We start from the raw sequence: 19,529 nt of genomic DNA, 5'->3' as shown, positions 1-19,529 counted from the left end.
TAATTGCTTCTGTCTTATTCTTTTTTTGGCAAAAAATTAAAGACATCACATCCCTTTTTTTGTAACAAACATATCTTATACTTATTTATTTTGGAAAAAAACCACACATCATAATTCTCTATTTTTGGAAATAAACTTATTATAATTCTTGAAATTGACTAAATTTATCAACATATTTATCCACCGTTGATTTTCTTTTTCATCCAATGGCATACAATTTCAATCCTCGTGAGTATGTTCTCATTGGATGGGTTATAACTCCCGTGGGCTATAAATATAAAAGCCAGATTGCTTTAGGATTTCACATGCACACAACAATTCTGTTCTTCCTCTTCATTTGTCTATTGTTTCTTTAGATCAAAAAGCAAAATTGTTGGGTTTTTTTTGAGTGAAAAAGAGCAATGGACGGTAAAGGGAAAAACCTTGTGTTCAAATTCTAAAAGAAGATCTCGTAGTAGCAAAGCAGGTCTCAAATTTCCAGTGGCTCGTATTTCCCGATTCCTCAAAGTCGGGAAATATGTCAAACTTGTTGGTGTTGGAGCACCGATATTCCTTGTTGTTGTGATTGAGTACCTTGCAGTTGAGGTGAATTTCTCAAATTCCTTCTCTCTCTCTCTTTTATATGTCAAATTTCTAGGGTTTGTGATTACTAAATTTTACATATATTGATTGATTGTAGGTGCTTGAATTGACTGGAATTGCAGCGAGGAATGACAAAAAGACTCGTATCACTCCAAGGCATATTCAATTAGCTATTAGGTTTGATAAGGAATTGTATCAATTTCTTAGAGATGTGACCATTCCGAATGGTGGTGTTATTAAAAAAATTCACAAAATTTTATTGCCTAACACCAAGAGAAACACTTCAAAGGTTGTTGTTGCTACTGCTCAGGAGGAGGAGGATTAGACTGATTATTCCATCGCTAGCATTGCGATGTTTGCTTTTATTAATTTCCTTGTATTCATAGAAAACTGTATAATTCTATAGTTATGTGGCTTAGAATAAAAACTTAACATACTTGGATCTTATATTACGTAATATTTAATTTTTTTCAGTTATCATATTATTTATTAGTTCTATTGTAATTTATTCTTATAAGTTCATTTGTTGATGTGTATAATAGTTTCAGTTTTTTCCTCTCAAGAGTTCTTAGGAATCTTTGTTTGCTATTTACTTTCCCAAATTTCAAATAGAATTTCAACTTAAATAGAAATTTCATGATTGATATAAAGTATTTTAAATGAAAGTTTTTCTTAGAATACATTCTTAACTACTTTCCAAATTTGTAAATACAGAAAACCAATTTGAATTTATTTTGAAATTTCATGATCAAATACTTGTAGTGACTAGATCTAAAGCAAAGTAAATGAATTTTTTCTATAAATATAAGAGATGATATATTTATAATATGACCATGGATATTGTTATTCATGTATTGACTTGTATTTTATGCTCTTGATAGCATGTCATTTTTTCGAGACCTATGGAAGGAAAAGTTCGGGATTAGAGGTTTGGGTGCAATTTTTACCTTGTAGTCGGTTATGGTTTTACTCTTATTAGACTTGTGTTGGTTAGTTTATGTTTATATTGAGTTGATTCTGTCACACCCCGAGCTACCCTCGAGACGTGAACACGAAACAGAGGACCACAAGTGATCACAATCTAACGCTGCTGGCATGATAATGAGCACACTAAAGAATATAAACTGTTGCGGAAGCAAAATCATACTTAAAATGAAAAGATGGGGAATGCCCGTATGCTATAACTGAGATAAATGAAATACTGATGAGTTTAATACAAAGAAAATATTAACTCAATACTAAGATGAAATTATGTCTGAAAATAGACTCTAAACTGGACTAGAAATATTGGGACAAGCTCCAGCTAAATCTAGAAAAGACTTAAGCTAAAATACTAAATACTTAAAAGAAACTAATGACTATTGTCCTCGGAGAATGAGGACACACCACTGAATCGATTAAACTGAAGATAAGAAATCGATCTATACGTGATCTGGATGTTGAGAACCTGAACCTTCATGACGAAAAGATGTAGAACAGGTTTGTGTCAGTACATGAAAGGTACTGAGCATGTAGGATAGAATAAAGATGAACTAAACATAACAGAACAAGCACAACAACAAGTATAATAATTTGAACATGACATACTGAATTATGAACTAACTGAATGCAATGACCAATGTATAACATGCTAATACTTAATACTGAATATACTAATAAATGGTCAATTCAAGAGAGTCTGACTGAACTATGGGAGCTACTAATAACCGATAATAAAACCACATGAGCTAAATGTGGAGTCCGATGTATACGCCCCATCGAAAGGACCCAATATACCCTGCCAAAGGTATAAAAACATGCTGGCGTGATCACTAAACTGATTTCCCACATAGGGGACTGACAACCTACTTGGCTAGTAGTTCTAGGACTAATTGGGTACGCTGAACCCTAGTCTAACTCGGTATTATGCTACTCCCAATGAATAAGGTGATTAAGACATTATTACTGAATTTCTATAAATACTGGATAGCTTAAAACTGAACATGCAAACTGAGAATGCAACATTTAATCTGTTAATGATGCATTAAAACTGAGGCATGCATAACTGAATAGCTAAAATGTCTGACCTAGCATGTAATTCAAGAACTAAAGAAATACAAAGCTAGGGCTCTGAAATTCATGCGATAATCTAAATAATAACTTTACAATCTAATTTGGAACACATATTTATTAAATTCATGGAGTTCTATCAAAGTTCAAAAAACCCTAGGTTTAATCATCATAAGAGAATCAAGAACTGTATGAAAACTAGGGACCCAATGGGTGAAAGGAACCCATTAGTGAAATCCCATATACGTGGTGAGGAAATTCACGAAGAAACACTTAGATTTCGGGGCTGGAACCTTGTTGTGTTCTTCAACTAGGGGTTTTAACCTTTTTCTCCTTTCTTTCTTCTAATTTTATAAGTTTTGATTAATGATTTGACTTAGGGTAAGTTTTAGTTATGTTTGTAGGCTTAAATTGACTAAAATCTGATGATTTAGGGGCAAAATAGGGTTTAAAAAAAGTGGGAAAAGACCAAAGACCCCTGAGTTAATTGTTGTCGGACCAAACGATGACTTGGACTGATGGTCCGTCGTTCAATCGACGGTCCGTCATTTGGGTCCGTAGGTTGGGCCTGTTTGACGGGCCTTTACTAAAATTGGCATAACATTTTACATGGAAGTCTGATTTTGGCAAGGTTTGTGGATATGGAAACATAATTCAATTATCTATATGTCGGTATGTGATGGGACACCTAATTCATTTTGTGTTAAGAGTTATGATCAATTGAAACTGACTCAATTGTGCTTCCCCCTAAACTATCTGTTAATTTCCACCTACGGCTAGACCTACGGACTGTGGTTCCATCTACGGACGGTGCTGTTCAATCGTGGTTCTTGTCAGTGAGTGCGTGAATGGGGTATTGATCGATGGATACAGACTACGGACCGTAGTCTAACCTATAGACTGTCGGTCCATCCGTTGTTTGACACTTAGTCAAATTTTCTGTGGCTGAGATTGTACAGGGTTCTGAATTCATCAACAGATGTGAAGAACATACCATGGGTAAGGCTACGGTCCATCGATGGCCACCATCTTTTGCACCTGTAGATTTAGTGAAAAACTTATTTTTGATCTATTTTGGATACGGGGTGTTACAGTTTCTATCATTAGGTAGACTTAGAATAATTTGTAGGTATGTATGATCCTTAGACTCTTGATGGCCATTTTTGGTTACTTAGCTTAGTTTTTAGTCGGAAAACATAAGTCAAGGTTGATCCTTAATCTTGGTGTCACTAAGTATCTCTGAAATACTTCTAGATGGCATGATATTTAAGATTCTGCGTGTTTCTTATTTTAGGAATGATTGTGTGCCTATTGTTATATTTGAGCCTTTATGTTCGTTAATGTTTTTTATCGTTGGGCCGGAGGTTGTGAGCTGGAGTAGCTCGAGTTTCAAGTTAGTACATTTGTGTTGCGTCAGGTTTTACCCTAATGATTGTTTCATGTGTTGAGTTAGTACTATATCATGCATTTCATACTCACTTTTGATTTATTAATTCTTGAAAAACCTTTGGCACAGTTATATTTGAGTAATAAAAATAGTTTTCACTATGTTTTCCCATATGTTGAGTTCTGAAGGGGAAGTTCACTAGTTAAATTTTGAGAAGATTTTATGTGGGAAAATGCTTGATTTATGAGTTTGTATGCATATTCGGCCACTTTTACACTAATAAGCTTGAGGTATCGTTATGGGCAAACCGTCAATTGAGATACCAGCTATATTTCACTACAATGCACTTGTTGATGAGTCTGAGGTATTCCAGGTGGTTCGAGGATTCTTTCATGCTTCTACTTTCTTGTATTCATCACTTGCATCGCATCATCCTATTTGTGTGAGTTGTTGTATGTATGTTACGACTTTCATGTACTTGAGTGTTTAGTTCCTTCTTATAATCTTGTGTTTTTCCCTCTTTTCTTGGTAGTTGATTATCGTAACTTAGAACCTTTCCAATGTAATGTTTAGAAGTATCGTGTTTCTCTCTATATATTTGATCTTTCTAAGCTTGGTGGACCTATTTAACCTACTGAGTACCCCATATTTTTGTACTCATACTATATTTCTCCATATTTTTCTGATGCAGCTCTCAGTAACAACTATTCTCAAAGAGCGGTCGATCTCCCATGATCGTTGTTGATTATGATTGTGGTGAGCTCCTGATGTCCAAAGGCTTACTATATTTCCTTCTTTTGTACTATATTTTGAATTAGACAGACTTGTAAATATAACCTCTTTGTATGTATATGCTCATTTACGAGTGACACCAGGTTCGAAGATTGATTATTCCGTTTAATTAATTTATTTTTCTTTGCCTTCTTTGCATCCATTTTGCATATTGTATATCATATTTACAATTCTATATTATGTCACTATTCTGTATATTCATTTATGCTTAAATTCCTTCATTTTAAGGGTATATGATGTCTTCCTATTTTATCTTGTTAGGTTTTTGGCTTGCCTACGTGAGGGCTTATTGCTCACCATCATGACTTGATTCTGAGTCGTGAGAGAGAGTTATTGATTAGTATTAATTATCAAACTAATTTATTTTCCATATTATCAAACACGAGTTTTCTTCAATATATTAACATGTACTGCATTTAATATTTCTTTGTGAAAGTAAAGTTTGGAACTTTTCTTCTTGAGTTCTTGTTTTTATTTCTATCTTATAGGATTTTGAAAGAGTTTTTCTTTAGTTATATGTTATGGATTTTTGAAAAATAATTTATTCTTTTAATTCATGAACCTACAATAAATACATGTTAATTTAAGTCTTTTTCTTGCAAAAACATTTGTCCTATTAATTGAGTTTCTTTTGGCTGAAAAGAAATAGTACTCAAGAAAAAACTATTTTCCCTTGATAACACACTGTGCGACATTAATCTAAAGGTGAAATCACTTATTCAAGCAACGTTCTTAAATGCTATTTGTTTTGTGGCTTAGTTGAATTTCAAAGATAGAGTTGTTATTTATTCTTCCGATTGCTCGTGGGAGAGACTCAAACTATCTTCAAGAAACGTATTAAAGTGACTCTAAGCCAAGCAAGTTTTATTTTGGGTTTCTTACATTTTTCTCATTCTTTTTCATTTGTTTTAACAATTCGAAGATAGTTGTCTCTATGACATCCACATAAATAACAAACATTGTTCAAAATTTTCCTAATTCTAATTTTGAAATATTTGATGGCAAAGACTTTTCTAGATGACGTGGAAAGATTAAATTTTTTTTACGACGACTAAAGTTTGCAAATGTTCTTGAGAAACCTTGACCTGACACTCCTGGTTCCGAGGTAGCAACCAACGAGGCTACTTAATTAAAGATCAAATTGTCAAGTGGCAAGATGATGATTATTTATGCAAAAATTATGTTCTTTATGCAAGAGTTATGTTCTTGGAGGTATGTCCAATAAATATTATGATCAATATTATATTAAGTGCAAATTTTCTAAGGGATACTCTTAAAGAAATCCATTTAGAAGAAGAGGCGAATTCAAAGTATTTCTTGTTTCAAATTATATGGAGTTCAAAATGTTTGAGGACAAGTAAATCACTGAATAAGTTCTAGTATTTCAATTTATAGCTAATAAAATTGCTATATCTGAAATTGCTCTTGATGAAAACTTTCATTTTGGTTCTATTGTCTCAAAACTTCCTTCATCTTGGAAGGAGTACAGAAGCAAACTCTTACACAAGAAGGAAAATTTGACTTTTGAAAAATAATTGCAACACTTGCAAATTGAACAAGAGACGGGATATTGTGACAATAACATCTTGAAGGAGCCCATCATCAAAGATCATATTGTTGAAGAAAATATCATGAACATGTCAATAATAGTATTTTGAAGGCAAAGAAGAGTAAATATTTCAAGCATAGTAATTCTAATTCTAAGTCGAATGAATTTTATCATTGTCATAAAATTGGTCACTATGAACGTGATTGTAAAATTCTTAAAGCTAAAAGAAAAAATAAAAGGAAAATAACAATACAAAAAAAGAACAAGTCGTAATGGTCAGATAAGCATTTATAGCGGGAGATCAAGCCGAATGGTAGATACACACTGGTGCAACTCGTCATATATCAAGTAATCAAAATTCTTTCACGACCTATGAATTAGTGGGGGCTATAAAGTTTTGCATATGAGAAAATTTTCCCCTGTTAAGGTTGTGGGAATAGGAACTATTGAAATAAAATTCACTTCCGGAAAGATGGTTACATTGATACATGTATTGCATGTTCCTAATATTCAAAATAACTTGGTGTGAGGTACACTTCGTTGAAGCGTGGATTTAAAATGCTTTTTGAGACAGATAAACTTATTTTGTCTAAATAAGGCATGTTTTTTTTAAAAGGCTATGCTTCAAATGGCATGTTCAAACTCAATATTGAAAAAGAAAATATTCTTGCTTATGTTGTGGAGTCTTTAGATTTATGGCATGAACGTCTTAGTCATATGAACTTTAGACCCATTCAACTTATGATGAAAATGGATTAATTACATATTGTTTAAAGGATCATGTTGCTAAGTGTATTACTTGTAGTAAATGTCAAATAACAAAGAAGCATTTTAACTGTTGAAAGGACATCCACACTTTTGGAGTTATTCCACATTGATATTTGTGATATGGATTGTATATCACATCATGGAAAGAGATATTTTATGACTTTCATTGACGATTACTCAAGGTATACATATTTCTTTCCATTAAAAACAAAAGATGATGCATTTGAGACTTTTAAAACATATAAAGTAGACGTTGAAAATAAATTGATTTTGAAGATTATATAAATTAGATGTGACAGAGGTAGAGAATATTTAAGATCAAATTTATTGATTTTTGTGAAAAAGAAGGCATTGAGAAACAGTTGACTATGTCGTATACACCACAACAAAATGGTGTAACAGAAAGAAAGAATAGAACTTTCATCGAAAAGGTTAAATCTATGCTTTATGAATGTGGTATCACTGAAATTTTTTTGACTGAAGCCTTATTTTTTGAATATCATATTATGAATTGAATTCATTCTGACAAACCTGATTAATCTCGATATGAACTTCGAATGAAACGAAATCCAAACAGAAATTATTTTAAATTACGGGGTTGTTTGGCTCATCTTAGATTACCATGTCAACATTTGACTAAGATTCACTATAGAGGAGTAGATTGTGTATTTATTGGTTATTCACAAACCAGTAAGGCTTATAGATTTTTGAATCATGAGACTCCAAGCCCTCACACAATAATCGAATCATTGCATTCTAAATGTTTTGAGCATATATTTCCTAACAAAAAAGAATCTTTGGAAAAAGATACAAGAGACTTTGGACCAAATTTTCAAGTCTATTTAGTTAAAAGAGATCCTGAAAGTTATGTTGAGGCAATGGCTTCACACGATGCTCCTGTCTTGCATGAATCTATCGATGATTAAATGCACTCTATTATGTCAAATAGTATATGGATTTTATCAGACCACCCTCTTGCATGTATGTTTATTGGTTGTTCATGGATCTTTAGAATGAAAATAAAATCTGATGGTATCTTAGATGAGTACAAAGACCACTTGGTTGCAAAAGGTTTTATTCAATTGAAAGATATTGATTATTTTGATAGCTTTGCACCTGTAGCTCGAATGACTTCTATTTGAATCTTGATTGCTTTAGCCACATTTCATAGTCTGTTAATACATCAAATCGATGTGTAGACTGCATTTCTAAATGGTGATTAGATGAAGAAGTTCATATGAAACAACCAGAAGGATTTGTTGTACCTAGTCAAGAACACAAAGTTTGTAAGTTTCTTAAATCGCTTTATTGATTGAAACAAGCTACAAAACAATGGCATGAGAAATTTAGAAGAGTAGTGATTTATAATGTCTACTCAATCAATGGTGGCGATATTTGCATATTAAACAAATTTCAAGAAAAATCTGATGTTATAATATGTCTCTGTGTAGATGATAAGTTGATCTTTAGAACTGATATTGAAAGAGTAAAAGAAATAAAATCATCTCTAGCTTCTCAATTTGAAATGAAAGATCTTGGAGAAAATGATGTAATTTTGGGTATTAAAATTATAAGATCGTCGAATGGCTTGAATCTTACTCAATCAAGTTATTGAGAAAGTTCTAAATAAGGCTTGGTCGCTTTGATGAAAAATTTGCTCTTACACCATTTGATCCTAGCATCAAACTAATGAGAAACTCTAGTGATGTTCTTGACCAATTGACATATTCTCATATTGTTGGGAGTCTTATGTATATCATGCATTATACTAGGCCGTATATTGGTAATGCAGTACGAACCTTGAGAAAGTTTACTAGCAATCTCGGAGTTGAACATTGGAATGCCTTAATTTGTGTTTTAAGATACCTGAAGGGTACAATTAATGTTGGCCTGCATTATTCAACATTTTCAGCTATTCTTGAAGCCTATAGCGATACTACTTGGAATTCTGATCCGAATGACGTTTAATCTATTACTGCTTTGATTTTCACTTTGGCTGGAGCAACGATCTCTTAGAAATCAAAGAAGCGGATGTGTATTACTCACTCAACCATGGAGTCAGAATTTATAGCTACGTCTTATGCTGGAGAAGAAGCTGATTGGCTACAATTTATGTTGATAGATATTCCTTTGTGGAGTAAGTCAGTACAACCTTTAACTATCTATTGTGATAATCAAGCTGCTACATTTCGGGTTTCAAGTGAATGCTACAATGGAAAGTCGATACAACTTCATCTCAAACACAATCATCTGAGGATATTATTGGAGGAAGGCATGATATCTCTTTAATATGTGAAGTCCAGATTTAATTTAGCGGATCCTTTGTCTAAAGGGTTAGACAAAAAGTTAGTGGTGGAAACTTGTAATGGGATGGGAATAAAGCTTGTTATATATTAATTGTTCTTTATGGTAACCCTACCAAATGATGTAATTTTTGGTTATAATGGAAAAAACAATTAAAGTTACAATTGTGAAGCACATCAATAAAATTCCCATTTTTCAAATAAAATGAAACAAGTAGATATGCATGACTGAGATTCTTATCTCTTAGTAATATTTATATGACCGATCTCGGTTGGAGTTAGTCAGAAAACTCTTGATAAATTTTTTCAATATTCCTACTAAAGAAAAGGATGAGATTATATTCTCTTAATAAGTCTATAAATAGATTTCAATGGGACTGTGTAGGAATACTCTTGATAGATTGATCAATACTTTGTTGTTAAGGAGGATGAGACTAATTTCTCTTAATGAAGTTCATACACTATTTGGTCGGAGTATTCAAAGATACTCTCGAGGAATTCACCGCACTAAGTGCGAAGTGGAGGCATCTTCAATAAGATTTTAACAGAGAAATCTTAAAGCACTTAGCTAAAAGGATTCATGACACATGACCGTAAGGTGTTATAGGATTTCGATTTTCACTGGAACATAGTGCTATGCATGGAGTATTTCTCTATTTCATTGAATGAACCACTTATTTCAATGTTTATTCACTAAGTAGTCAATGATTTAGAAAGCCTTCACTAGCTAATGGTTCAAGTACAAAAGACACCATTATTGACGCATGTTGATAGATTAATGTCTCAAAAGATTTTTTGGATTTTTCAAAGATAAAAATTCTTGACACAAGTGGGAGATTTTAATAGTTGTTGTTTGAATCAATTTTGAAACAAATTCATTCCTTAGAAGTTTTGAAACAAAATACATGAATGTAAGTTGTAACATTCTTTTTTATTTTTTATTTCTACGTTATAGGATTTTGAAAGAGTTTTTTTCATAATTCTATGTTATGGATTTTTGCAAGATAAGATTTTATTTGAACTAATGAACCTATAAATAAATACAAGTTAATTAAATTCTTATTTGCAAAAACTTTTTTCCCATAAATTGAGTTTTTTTTGGTTGAAAAGATATAGAACTCAAGAAAAAACCACATTTCCTTGATAACACTAGTGAGACATTAATCAAATTGGAGAAATCACTAATTCTAGAATAGAAGAGAAACATTCTTGAATGCTACTTGTTTTATGGCTTATTTGAATTCCAAATATAGATTTAATATTTATTCTTTCGATTGCTCGTGGGAGAGACTCCAACTATCTTCAAGAAATGTATTAACGTGTCTCTAAGCCAAGCAAGTTTTGTTTTGAATTTCTTATATTTTTGTCATTATTGTTCATTTTTTTAAACAATTACAAGTCAAGAATTACATATAGGAACCCTCATTTTCATGTAATGTATTCTCCCATGGTCAGGATGCTACAACTAGCTGTCTTTGGAAACTAGCTAAAGCGCATGTTTTCTCAAATGATGCTATCATTTTCAAATGGTTAATCATTGGAAATAATTGAGTTCAATTCATATATTAATAGTAGTGTTTCTCTTCTTATTTCAATCTAAGTTGAGTTTCCTCTTATAAATCTAATTACTACTGATACGACATACTTTCTAGTTTCCTCTTTGGTCAATTCTACCAAGGATCATACATTTCTATATCAAGTAACATTTAACATTGAAACACACAGTTTACCCTTGATGAGATGATTGTTCCATAGGCAGAACTAGATGTGTATCCAATGTTTTGGAATAAGAATCCAGGCATGTGCGGAACATAGAGTATAAGTTGTATGCACCCAATTGAAAAGCTGCTCCACCCTCTATGAGCTACACATTGCAAGTAAATGTTTATTTGAGTAAAACTTTTATAAGTGCCGAGTGGCTCGCTGACACCAACATTTTGGGTATTAATACACTGGTGATTGAGATCATTCTTTTTCTAGAGGCCATATTCCAAATCAAACCTCAGTCTCTAGACGAAAATAATTTCCTTAAGGGGACATTGTGCATTCAGGGGGCTTTATCTTCTTTGCATTATGTTTTTCCAGATTGCGGTATGTTTTTACAGATTTGAATTTTGTTAATTTATTTTCGTTCTTCACTGAATCATTAAACTTTGGTAACTTTGTATTTCTAAAGTTCGTTGTATTCAGTAGCAATGTTTTAAACACGGATTGTGTAATAAAAATATCTATAACCTATTATTTCTTTTTAAAATAAAGGATACTTTTATTTGCAAGTTGTTGAACCGATCACAAGTTGGTCATATAAAATATGTTATTTTCTTTTACTATACAAATTACACTTTAATAAGTTGTAAAACTTCAAGTCTGTTCAAAGGGCTATTAAACCAAAATATTAAAGAAACAAATTTCCCCTCTCTTTTTTAAGCAAAAAACTCATCATAATTCCTTCTGTCTTTTTCTTTTTTTGGCAACAAATTAAAGACATCATATCCCCTTTTTTTGGTAACAAATATATCTTAATACATATTTATTTTGGAAAAACACACACATCATAATTCTTTATTTTTGGAAATAAAATTATTATAATTCTTGAAATTTACTAAATATACCAACATATTTATCCACCGTTGATTTTCTTTTTCATCCAACGGCATACAAGTTCAATCCTCGTGATCATCTTCTCATTGGCTGGGTTATAACTCTTGGTGGGCTATAATATAAAAGCCAGATTGCTGTAGAATTTCACATACACACAACAATTCAATTCTTCCTCTTCATTTGTTTATTGTTTCTATAGATCAAAAAGAAAAATTGTTAGTTTTTTTTAAGTGAAAAAGAGCAATGGCCGGTGTAGGGAAAAACCTTGGTTCAAATGCTAAAAGGAGATCTTGTAGCAGCAAAGCCTGTTTCAAATTTCCAGTAGCTCGTATTGCCCGATTCCTCAAAGTCGGGAAATATGGCAAACATGTTCCTGCTGGAGCACTGGTATTTCTCGCTGCTGTGCTTGAGTACCATGCAGTTGAGGTGAATTTCTCAAGTTCCTTTTATCTCTGTCTTTCTCTATCTCTCTTTTATATGTAAAATTTCTAAGGTTTGTGATTACTAAATTTTACATATATTGATTGATTGTAGGTTCTTGAATTGGCTGGAATTGCAGCGAGGAATGACAAAAAGACTCGTATCACTCCAAGGCATATTCAATTAGCTATTAGGTTTGATAAGGAGTTGTATCAATTTCTTAGAGATCTGACCATTCCGATTGGTGGTGTTATTCCAAAAATTCACAAAATTTTGCTACCTAACAACAAGAATAACACTTCAAAGGCTGTTGTTGCTGCTCATGAGGAGGAGGATTAGACTGAATATTACATCACTAGCATCACGATGTTTGCTTTTATTAAATTCCTTATATTCATAGAAAACTTTATAATTCTATATTTATGTGGCTTAGAATAAAAACTCAACATACTTGGATCTTATATTAAATATTGATTAATTTTCTTCAGTTATCATTTTATTTATTGGTTTTATTGTTATTTATTCTTATATGTTCATTTCTTGATATGTATAATAGTTTCAGTTTTTCTCTCTCTAATGTTCTTAGGAATCTTTGTTAACTATTTAATTTCCCAAATTTGTAATAGAATTTCAACTTAAATAGAAATTTCATGATAAAGTACTGTAAATGAAAGTTTTTCTTAGAATGTTTTCTTAACTATTTTCCAAATTTGAAATACAGAAATACAATTTCAATTTATTTTGAAATTTCATGATCAAATACTTGTAGTGAATAGATCTAAAGAAATGTAAATCAATTTTGTTCTATAAATGTAAGAGATGATATATTTGTAATATGATCATGAATATCGTTATTCATGTATTGACTTGTATTTTATGCTCTTGATAGCATGTCACTGTTTCGAGACCCTATTGAAGGAAAAGTTCTGGATTAGAGGTTTAGGTGCAGTTTTCACCATTTAAGTCGGTTATGTTTCAACAACTTTTAGACTTGTCATGGTTATATTATGTTTATATTGAGTTGTTCTTATCATTAGGTAGATTGAGGTTTAGTTTGTAGGTTTTGTATAATCCTTAGACTCTTTATGGCCAATTTTTGTTGCTTAGCTTAGTATTTAGCCGGAAAACTTTATCCAAGGTTTATCCTTTATCTTAGTGTCACTTAGTATCTTGAGAAATACTTCAAGGTGGCATGAAATTTAAGATTCTGCGTGTTTCTTATTTTTGGAATGCTTGTGTGCCTATTGTTGTATTTTGGGCCTTTAAGTTTGTTAATATTATTTATTGTTGGGCCGGAGGTTGTGAGCTTGGACTACCTCTAGTTTCAAGTTAGTACATTTGTGTTGCGTCAGGTTTTACCCTAATAATTATTTCATGTGCTGAGTTGGTACGATATCATGCATTTTGTACTCACTTTTGATTTTTTTATTCTTGAAAAACCTTTGGGACTTTTCTATTTGAGGAATGAAAATAGTTTTTACTATGTTTTTTCCATATGTTGAGTTGTAAAAGGGAGGTTCACTAGTTAAATTTTGAGAAGATTTTATATGGGAAAATAAAAAATTCAGAGTTTTTATGACATAAAACGACAAAATACTTGATTTATGAGTTTGTATGCATATTGAGCCACTTTTACAGCGAAAATCTTCATGTATCATTTTAGACAGACTATCAATTGAGATACGAGTTATATTTCACTACAATGCACTTGTTGATGAGTCTGAGGTATTTCGGTTGGTTCGAGGGAAGCCTCTTACCTTGATGCGAACTGTCGAGGTTCCATGACGCCCTGCACAAGTAGTTTCTCCCTTCCTCCCTTTTCCTTTTTTCTAAGTTAACTATGCATTAAAAATGATAACTTTTACTATTTTATTCTAATATATATGGGCCAAATAATATAGGGTTTTAAATAAATTTTTGATTTGGCCCATTATTATCAACTAAATTAGTTTTTTTAAATATCCGTCAATTAACTAATTGTAGTTAAAATAAATAGATTAGAATTTCAAAACCAACTTTATCAACAGATCAAAAATAACTCGAGGGGCAGAAAATTTTAATCAATTTTTTTTTCAAAAATTGATATGACAGGTCATTACATTATCCACCACTAAAAACCATGTTCGTCTTCGAACATAAAGAAGAAGAAGGAGGAGGAATAATGACAAACATACAAAAAGCTTGAGTTATAACATACTAGTCGGTGTTCATCTCTCAAAGTGAGCTCATCCTCAAGAGCATTCCATCAAGATCAACTACTAAGTACTAAACTTTCGAGTCATACCTTGAAAAAAATCTATAAAATCAAGAGTTATTATCAAGCCAGAGTCTAACATATGAGCTAAATTTAAAGTGAAACAAATTGGATCATAACATATCCATCATGACGAATTTTTGCTCACATAATCAAGATAGCATTCTGAATTGGTATCGGCTACAATCAAAGGTGAACTTGAACAAACCACCACATACTCATATTGCACAAACCATCCGAGATCTCTATCCATATTTCATTTTCAGAACACAATCCCTTCACGGGCTTAAGTTATATCAATATGATCTTTAGATAACGGGTACTCATCAATGGAGAATCAAACTTATCTAACCCCAAAACAATATCAAGTAAATAACCCACATGCAATACAGTTCAAAATGTAGATCTCTAATAATACTCTTAGACAGTTGTAACTCTTCATAGTAGGTCTTATATTAAGTTCTCATAAGCAACATTGTGCGCGTAGAGTTACTGGTATACTTTCATTATTTCACCCAACACCACATCTATCATAACTGAAATGCCCAAGTATGCCCAAGGATCCGACTCTATCAAGAGGAGAATAGAGGATCGGTACATCCGATCCACCACTAGAAATTCACCTATAAATGTAGAAACAGACGTGAACATATGCAATGAATCATACTCCAAATCATGTCTGGAACAATATATGTGGTCACATAAGAATGTACCGAACCAAAGTCGTATAACACTAAGTAGTTCTTCCAACGTGCCAATATCATACATTTTTATTCATACGACCCTATCTCTTAAAATTTCTAGATACCAATAATCATCAATCTAATCCCGATTATAATTACTCACATACTTGTTTTATCGAACCACATATTCTCTACACAGTACTTCATTGAAACTAATACTCTTAATACCAACAACCATCATAACTACACCAACCACTTACTTTACTCTCAAATATTCACTAGTATCAAAGTCTTCTTAGCGAACACATTGTCCCCTATATAATTTCTAAACTACGGCTCCCATTTTTTTCATGTAAATATTCCATGACATATACAAGTCCACCTAAGGTTGATAACACAAATTTCAAATCTGATACTACCTTCTTATCGAGATAAAGCTATTAAATCATACCCACTGTCAAGTCCACATAAATTTTCACGTACCATGTTTAACTATCATTTCAAATCATCACATATCTCATGCCAACTAAAACATTAATCATAGTCACTCCAATAATTCTATCTACCATAAGCTTATACCATCTACTCACCATCAAAGGCTTATGTAATGCATCATAACAACCTATATCTTCCCATCAAGTAGTTTCAATCCCTTCAAAAATCCTCATTATCCAATGTAGAATTGTTGGTCCACTCGATTAACATCCATAAGTTATCGATTATATTTTGAACAATCTAACTTTACATAACCAAATAGAATCCTTCACACGTAGTTGCTTGTCACCTGATCAAAACTCAATCCTTATCAAAGACGTTGATAACCCCTAGTAAGTCTGTACCGAATCAGTTCACATATCATAGTAATATCTTAATTAAAAGGTTAAAATCCATATAACCTTGAATTCTAAACCAAGGGTCTATACGAAGGGTCTTACTCTTTAATCTTTCTTAAATTCTTCTCATGATGCAATTATTAAATATTTTAAATCGATAGTATATCAGACTTTTTTTTTCTCTCGCTTACTTGCTTACCTATCTTATACTTTGACCAACTCATTATATTTTTTTACATTACCCTCTAAACCAAAACATTGCATGAAACCCCCCTTAGGTATTGAAATCAAAAGTAACCAAATTTACTATTTAAATTATTTTTAAGTACTTCCAAATACTTCACACTCAATGCTATCGATTATTTCTTACCTTACCATTTTAGACCTTGACAAAACACACTACCAAAAATCTAAATTCACAATGAAAAACTTGAATTTATTCCAACCATGTAACACAACCCCTTTGTCTATCAACATTAACTCATATCTTGAAGATTTTTATGAATTCATGTATCTTAGCTTACATTGATCGCCTCTCCATCAACCATATCATATCCTTTGCCAAATCTTCAACCGTACTCATTTCCAACTTAAAACCATAAAAAAGTACATATAATCACACTCGAGTTGAACATCTATATACACTCCTTTCTCAAGTTTTATCCAATAGTTTTTATTTAAATTAATCAGTTGATCTGGTTACACTATATATTATCATAATCAAGGCAAAACAGATGAAATCACATATCTCTGAATTTAATTATCCACTCTTTCTGAAATCTTTGACCCTTACAATCTGAATAATATCCTTGTTCTCACCTCCTTCTAAAGGTTAAACTACATCCCACTAATTCATTCCATTCTGGCTCTAGCTCCTTTCAATTCTATTCGAGTGACATCATAATTCCTCATAAAAATTACCATACAACCATGGCACTCACAAACAGTAGTAAACCATAACTCAGACATTCGAAAGTCACCCTTATCATACAAAAGTCTTTTAACCAACAAAACTTATCATATAGTTGCAACCTAATCATCATCCATCACAAACTCTGCTTATCACTATGCCTAGTCAGCCCTTATCACTACCACAAAGTCAACCTTTTTATGACATGACATCTCAAACTCAACTATACCAATCAATTTCAACAGACTAACTTAACTTTATACACATTTTCTTACTAAAATTTCAAATTGCCTTAACCCAAGTATACTCGTTGGGACTTGCTTTACATATAAGATAGTCATTCCAATATTAATCCACTCAATTGGAGCTTATGATAAAATTCATAGTTCCTTAAGTAGTTATTATTCACACTTAACATTGAATTATCAATTTTCATATAACACTAATACCACATTGTGAAATTTCGTTAGATCCATCACTAAAACACATCATACTTCCTGAGAATATTGTACTCAAATCTCATATATTTCTATTCGTTGAGTGGGTGTAGTACATTACCAAATCCATTTGATCTTTAGTCCAATCGTTATGCACTATTTCATAGATTAGTTCGATACTCCATAACACTAACCAAGTAAACATCGATACTAAGTAGTCATACCATGATTTTATTAAATATACAAAATCTATAACATCGTAATAGTTCAAACCTCAATTGGTACATCATTATTCCTATCATTTTCTAAGCAACTCATTCACGTTATGATAACTTCACAAATTGTAGTTTCCAAAGTTACATGTCCTCTATTCAGTCATCCCTTTAATCATTTCAGTTTTACTCGTTAAATCACTCTAACTATCTTATATATCACACAAGTACTATTTATTTTACTAAGGTAACTAATCTTACACAACCCTTTCAAATTGTTGAATATTTAAAATCTATTCACACATCTTTTTAATAATTCCATAACATTCACCTTAGTAATAGGTCTAACATTCAAGTAAATACAACACGCCAAATATTCACTTGAGGAACTACGCATGAGTCATCATATAAACGAGAGAGAACAAAATGAAGTGGTAAAAATCAAATTGGACAAAAGACGCACGATAGAGATTCAAAAAGTGAACATTTTTCTAAAAAGTCAATATAGCCTCTCGAAGATAAGTACACACGTCTCCGTACCGATCCTTGAGACTCTACTTAGACTCGGCTCGTACACACGTGAGACCTATGAACCTAGGGCTCTGATACTATTTTGTGACGACCCAAAAATGGGCATGATGACACTTGTCTTATCCCACAAAGACAAGTCCGCCCAATATTACAATAAAATGCGGAAAATTTATGAGTTACTTAAATGTACCCCCAAAACCTGGTTGTCACGTGTACAAGCCTCTAAAGTATTACAATTGATTCGAAAGAAAAACTCAAGTCTCAAATGAACTTGTTTCTAGAATAGAACAAGATCATAATTAAGGAGAAGAAAGTTTGCTGCGATGGAAACAGCTACTTGACAAACCTCCAAGAAGCCTCGTAAAAGAAGAGAATGACAAGTACAACAAAAATCTAGGCTCATAACCTACAAAAATTTGTAGAAGCAAGGGGTGAGTACCAAACCACACGGTACTCAGCAAGTAAACCTCTAAAAACAAGCTAAGGGTATGAAATACGGGCACTCCTACCACCCCCAACCGAACATCTACAACTACAACCTACATTAAAAATCAACCAAACCTAACAACTCACAGTTTATATAGCACGTAGCTCAACAAGAACACTTAGACAAATTAAATATCCTCAACAACAACACTTCAACAAATTACATATCTGCAATAACAAGCTCAATATTGATCAATCACAAGTCCCACAGAAAGGTAATCAGAAGATCAGCAAAACACGATATCAAGTTCACTAATGATAAATTGTGCAATGCAATGGAATACAATGTCAAGTATAATGATGCACGCCTGACCTAGTGATACACACCCGCTGTCTCTCAGTCCGGGACCCATGGGGGACATACCTATCCATGCATTTGTCGCGGTGCACGATAGGACCCTCGATAATAGTAACCATCGCGACGCGTGATACGTCCCTCGAAATATAGTATCCATCACGACGCGCGATACGTCCTTCGAAATGGTACATCCTCTTAAGTATCCATTCTATCTTAATGCACATAACACTTGTCACAATCAATGCCTCAGAATAATGCAAATGAGAAGTTCACACAAATAATGAGGAGATGACCATTTTCATAACGTCGCACAGTTCACAACCACACAAACATGAAGTTACATCAACAATGATTCAACAAGTGTTCAACCCTTTCTCAACACATCAAACACAAAGAATTAAGCACACTGCCTTTTGTTATCCCCTTTTTTTTCA

General features: G+C 32.4%; 2 protein-coding genes across 2 annotated transcripts; both read left to right on the top strand.

The window, feature by feature from the left end:
• Positions 1–206: 206 nt before the first annotated feature.
• Positions 207–907, top strand: LOC101261028 (histone H2A.6-like). Its single transcript, XM_069298182.1, has 3 exons — positions 207–232; positions 357–585; positions 680–907. Exons 1-3 carry the CDS (start codon positions 207–209, stop codon positions 905–907), a joined length of 483 nt encoding a protein of 160 aa, XP_069154283.1.
• Positions 908–12,274: 11,367 nt separating this feature from the next.
• LOC101260728 (probable histone H2A.3) lies at positions 12,275–12,790 on the top strand. The gene is made up of 2 exons (XM_004239462.4): positions 12,275–12,457; positions 12,566–12,790. The coding sequence occupies exons 1-2, from the start codon at positions 12,275–12,277 to the stop codon at positions 12,788–12,790; spliced, it is 408 nt and encodes a 135-aa protein (XP_004239510.2).
• The last annotated feature ends 6,739 nt before the right edge of the window (positions 12,791–19,529 follow it).

This window comes from Solanum lycopersicum, chromosome 5 (genome assembly GCF_036512215.1).
Source record: "Solanum lycopersicum chromosome 5, SLM_r2.1".
Lineage (NCBI taxonomy): Eukaryota > Viridiplantae > Streptophyta > Magnoliopsida > Solanales > Solanaceae > Solanum > Solanum lycopersicum.
The sequence above is the reverse complement of the archived record's forward strand: the minus strand, read 5'-3'. Positions and strand labels throughout refer to the sequence as shown.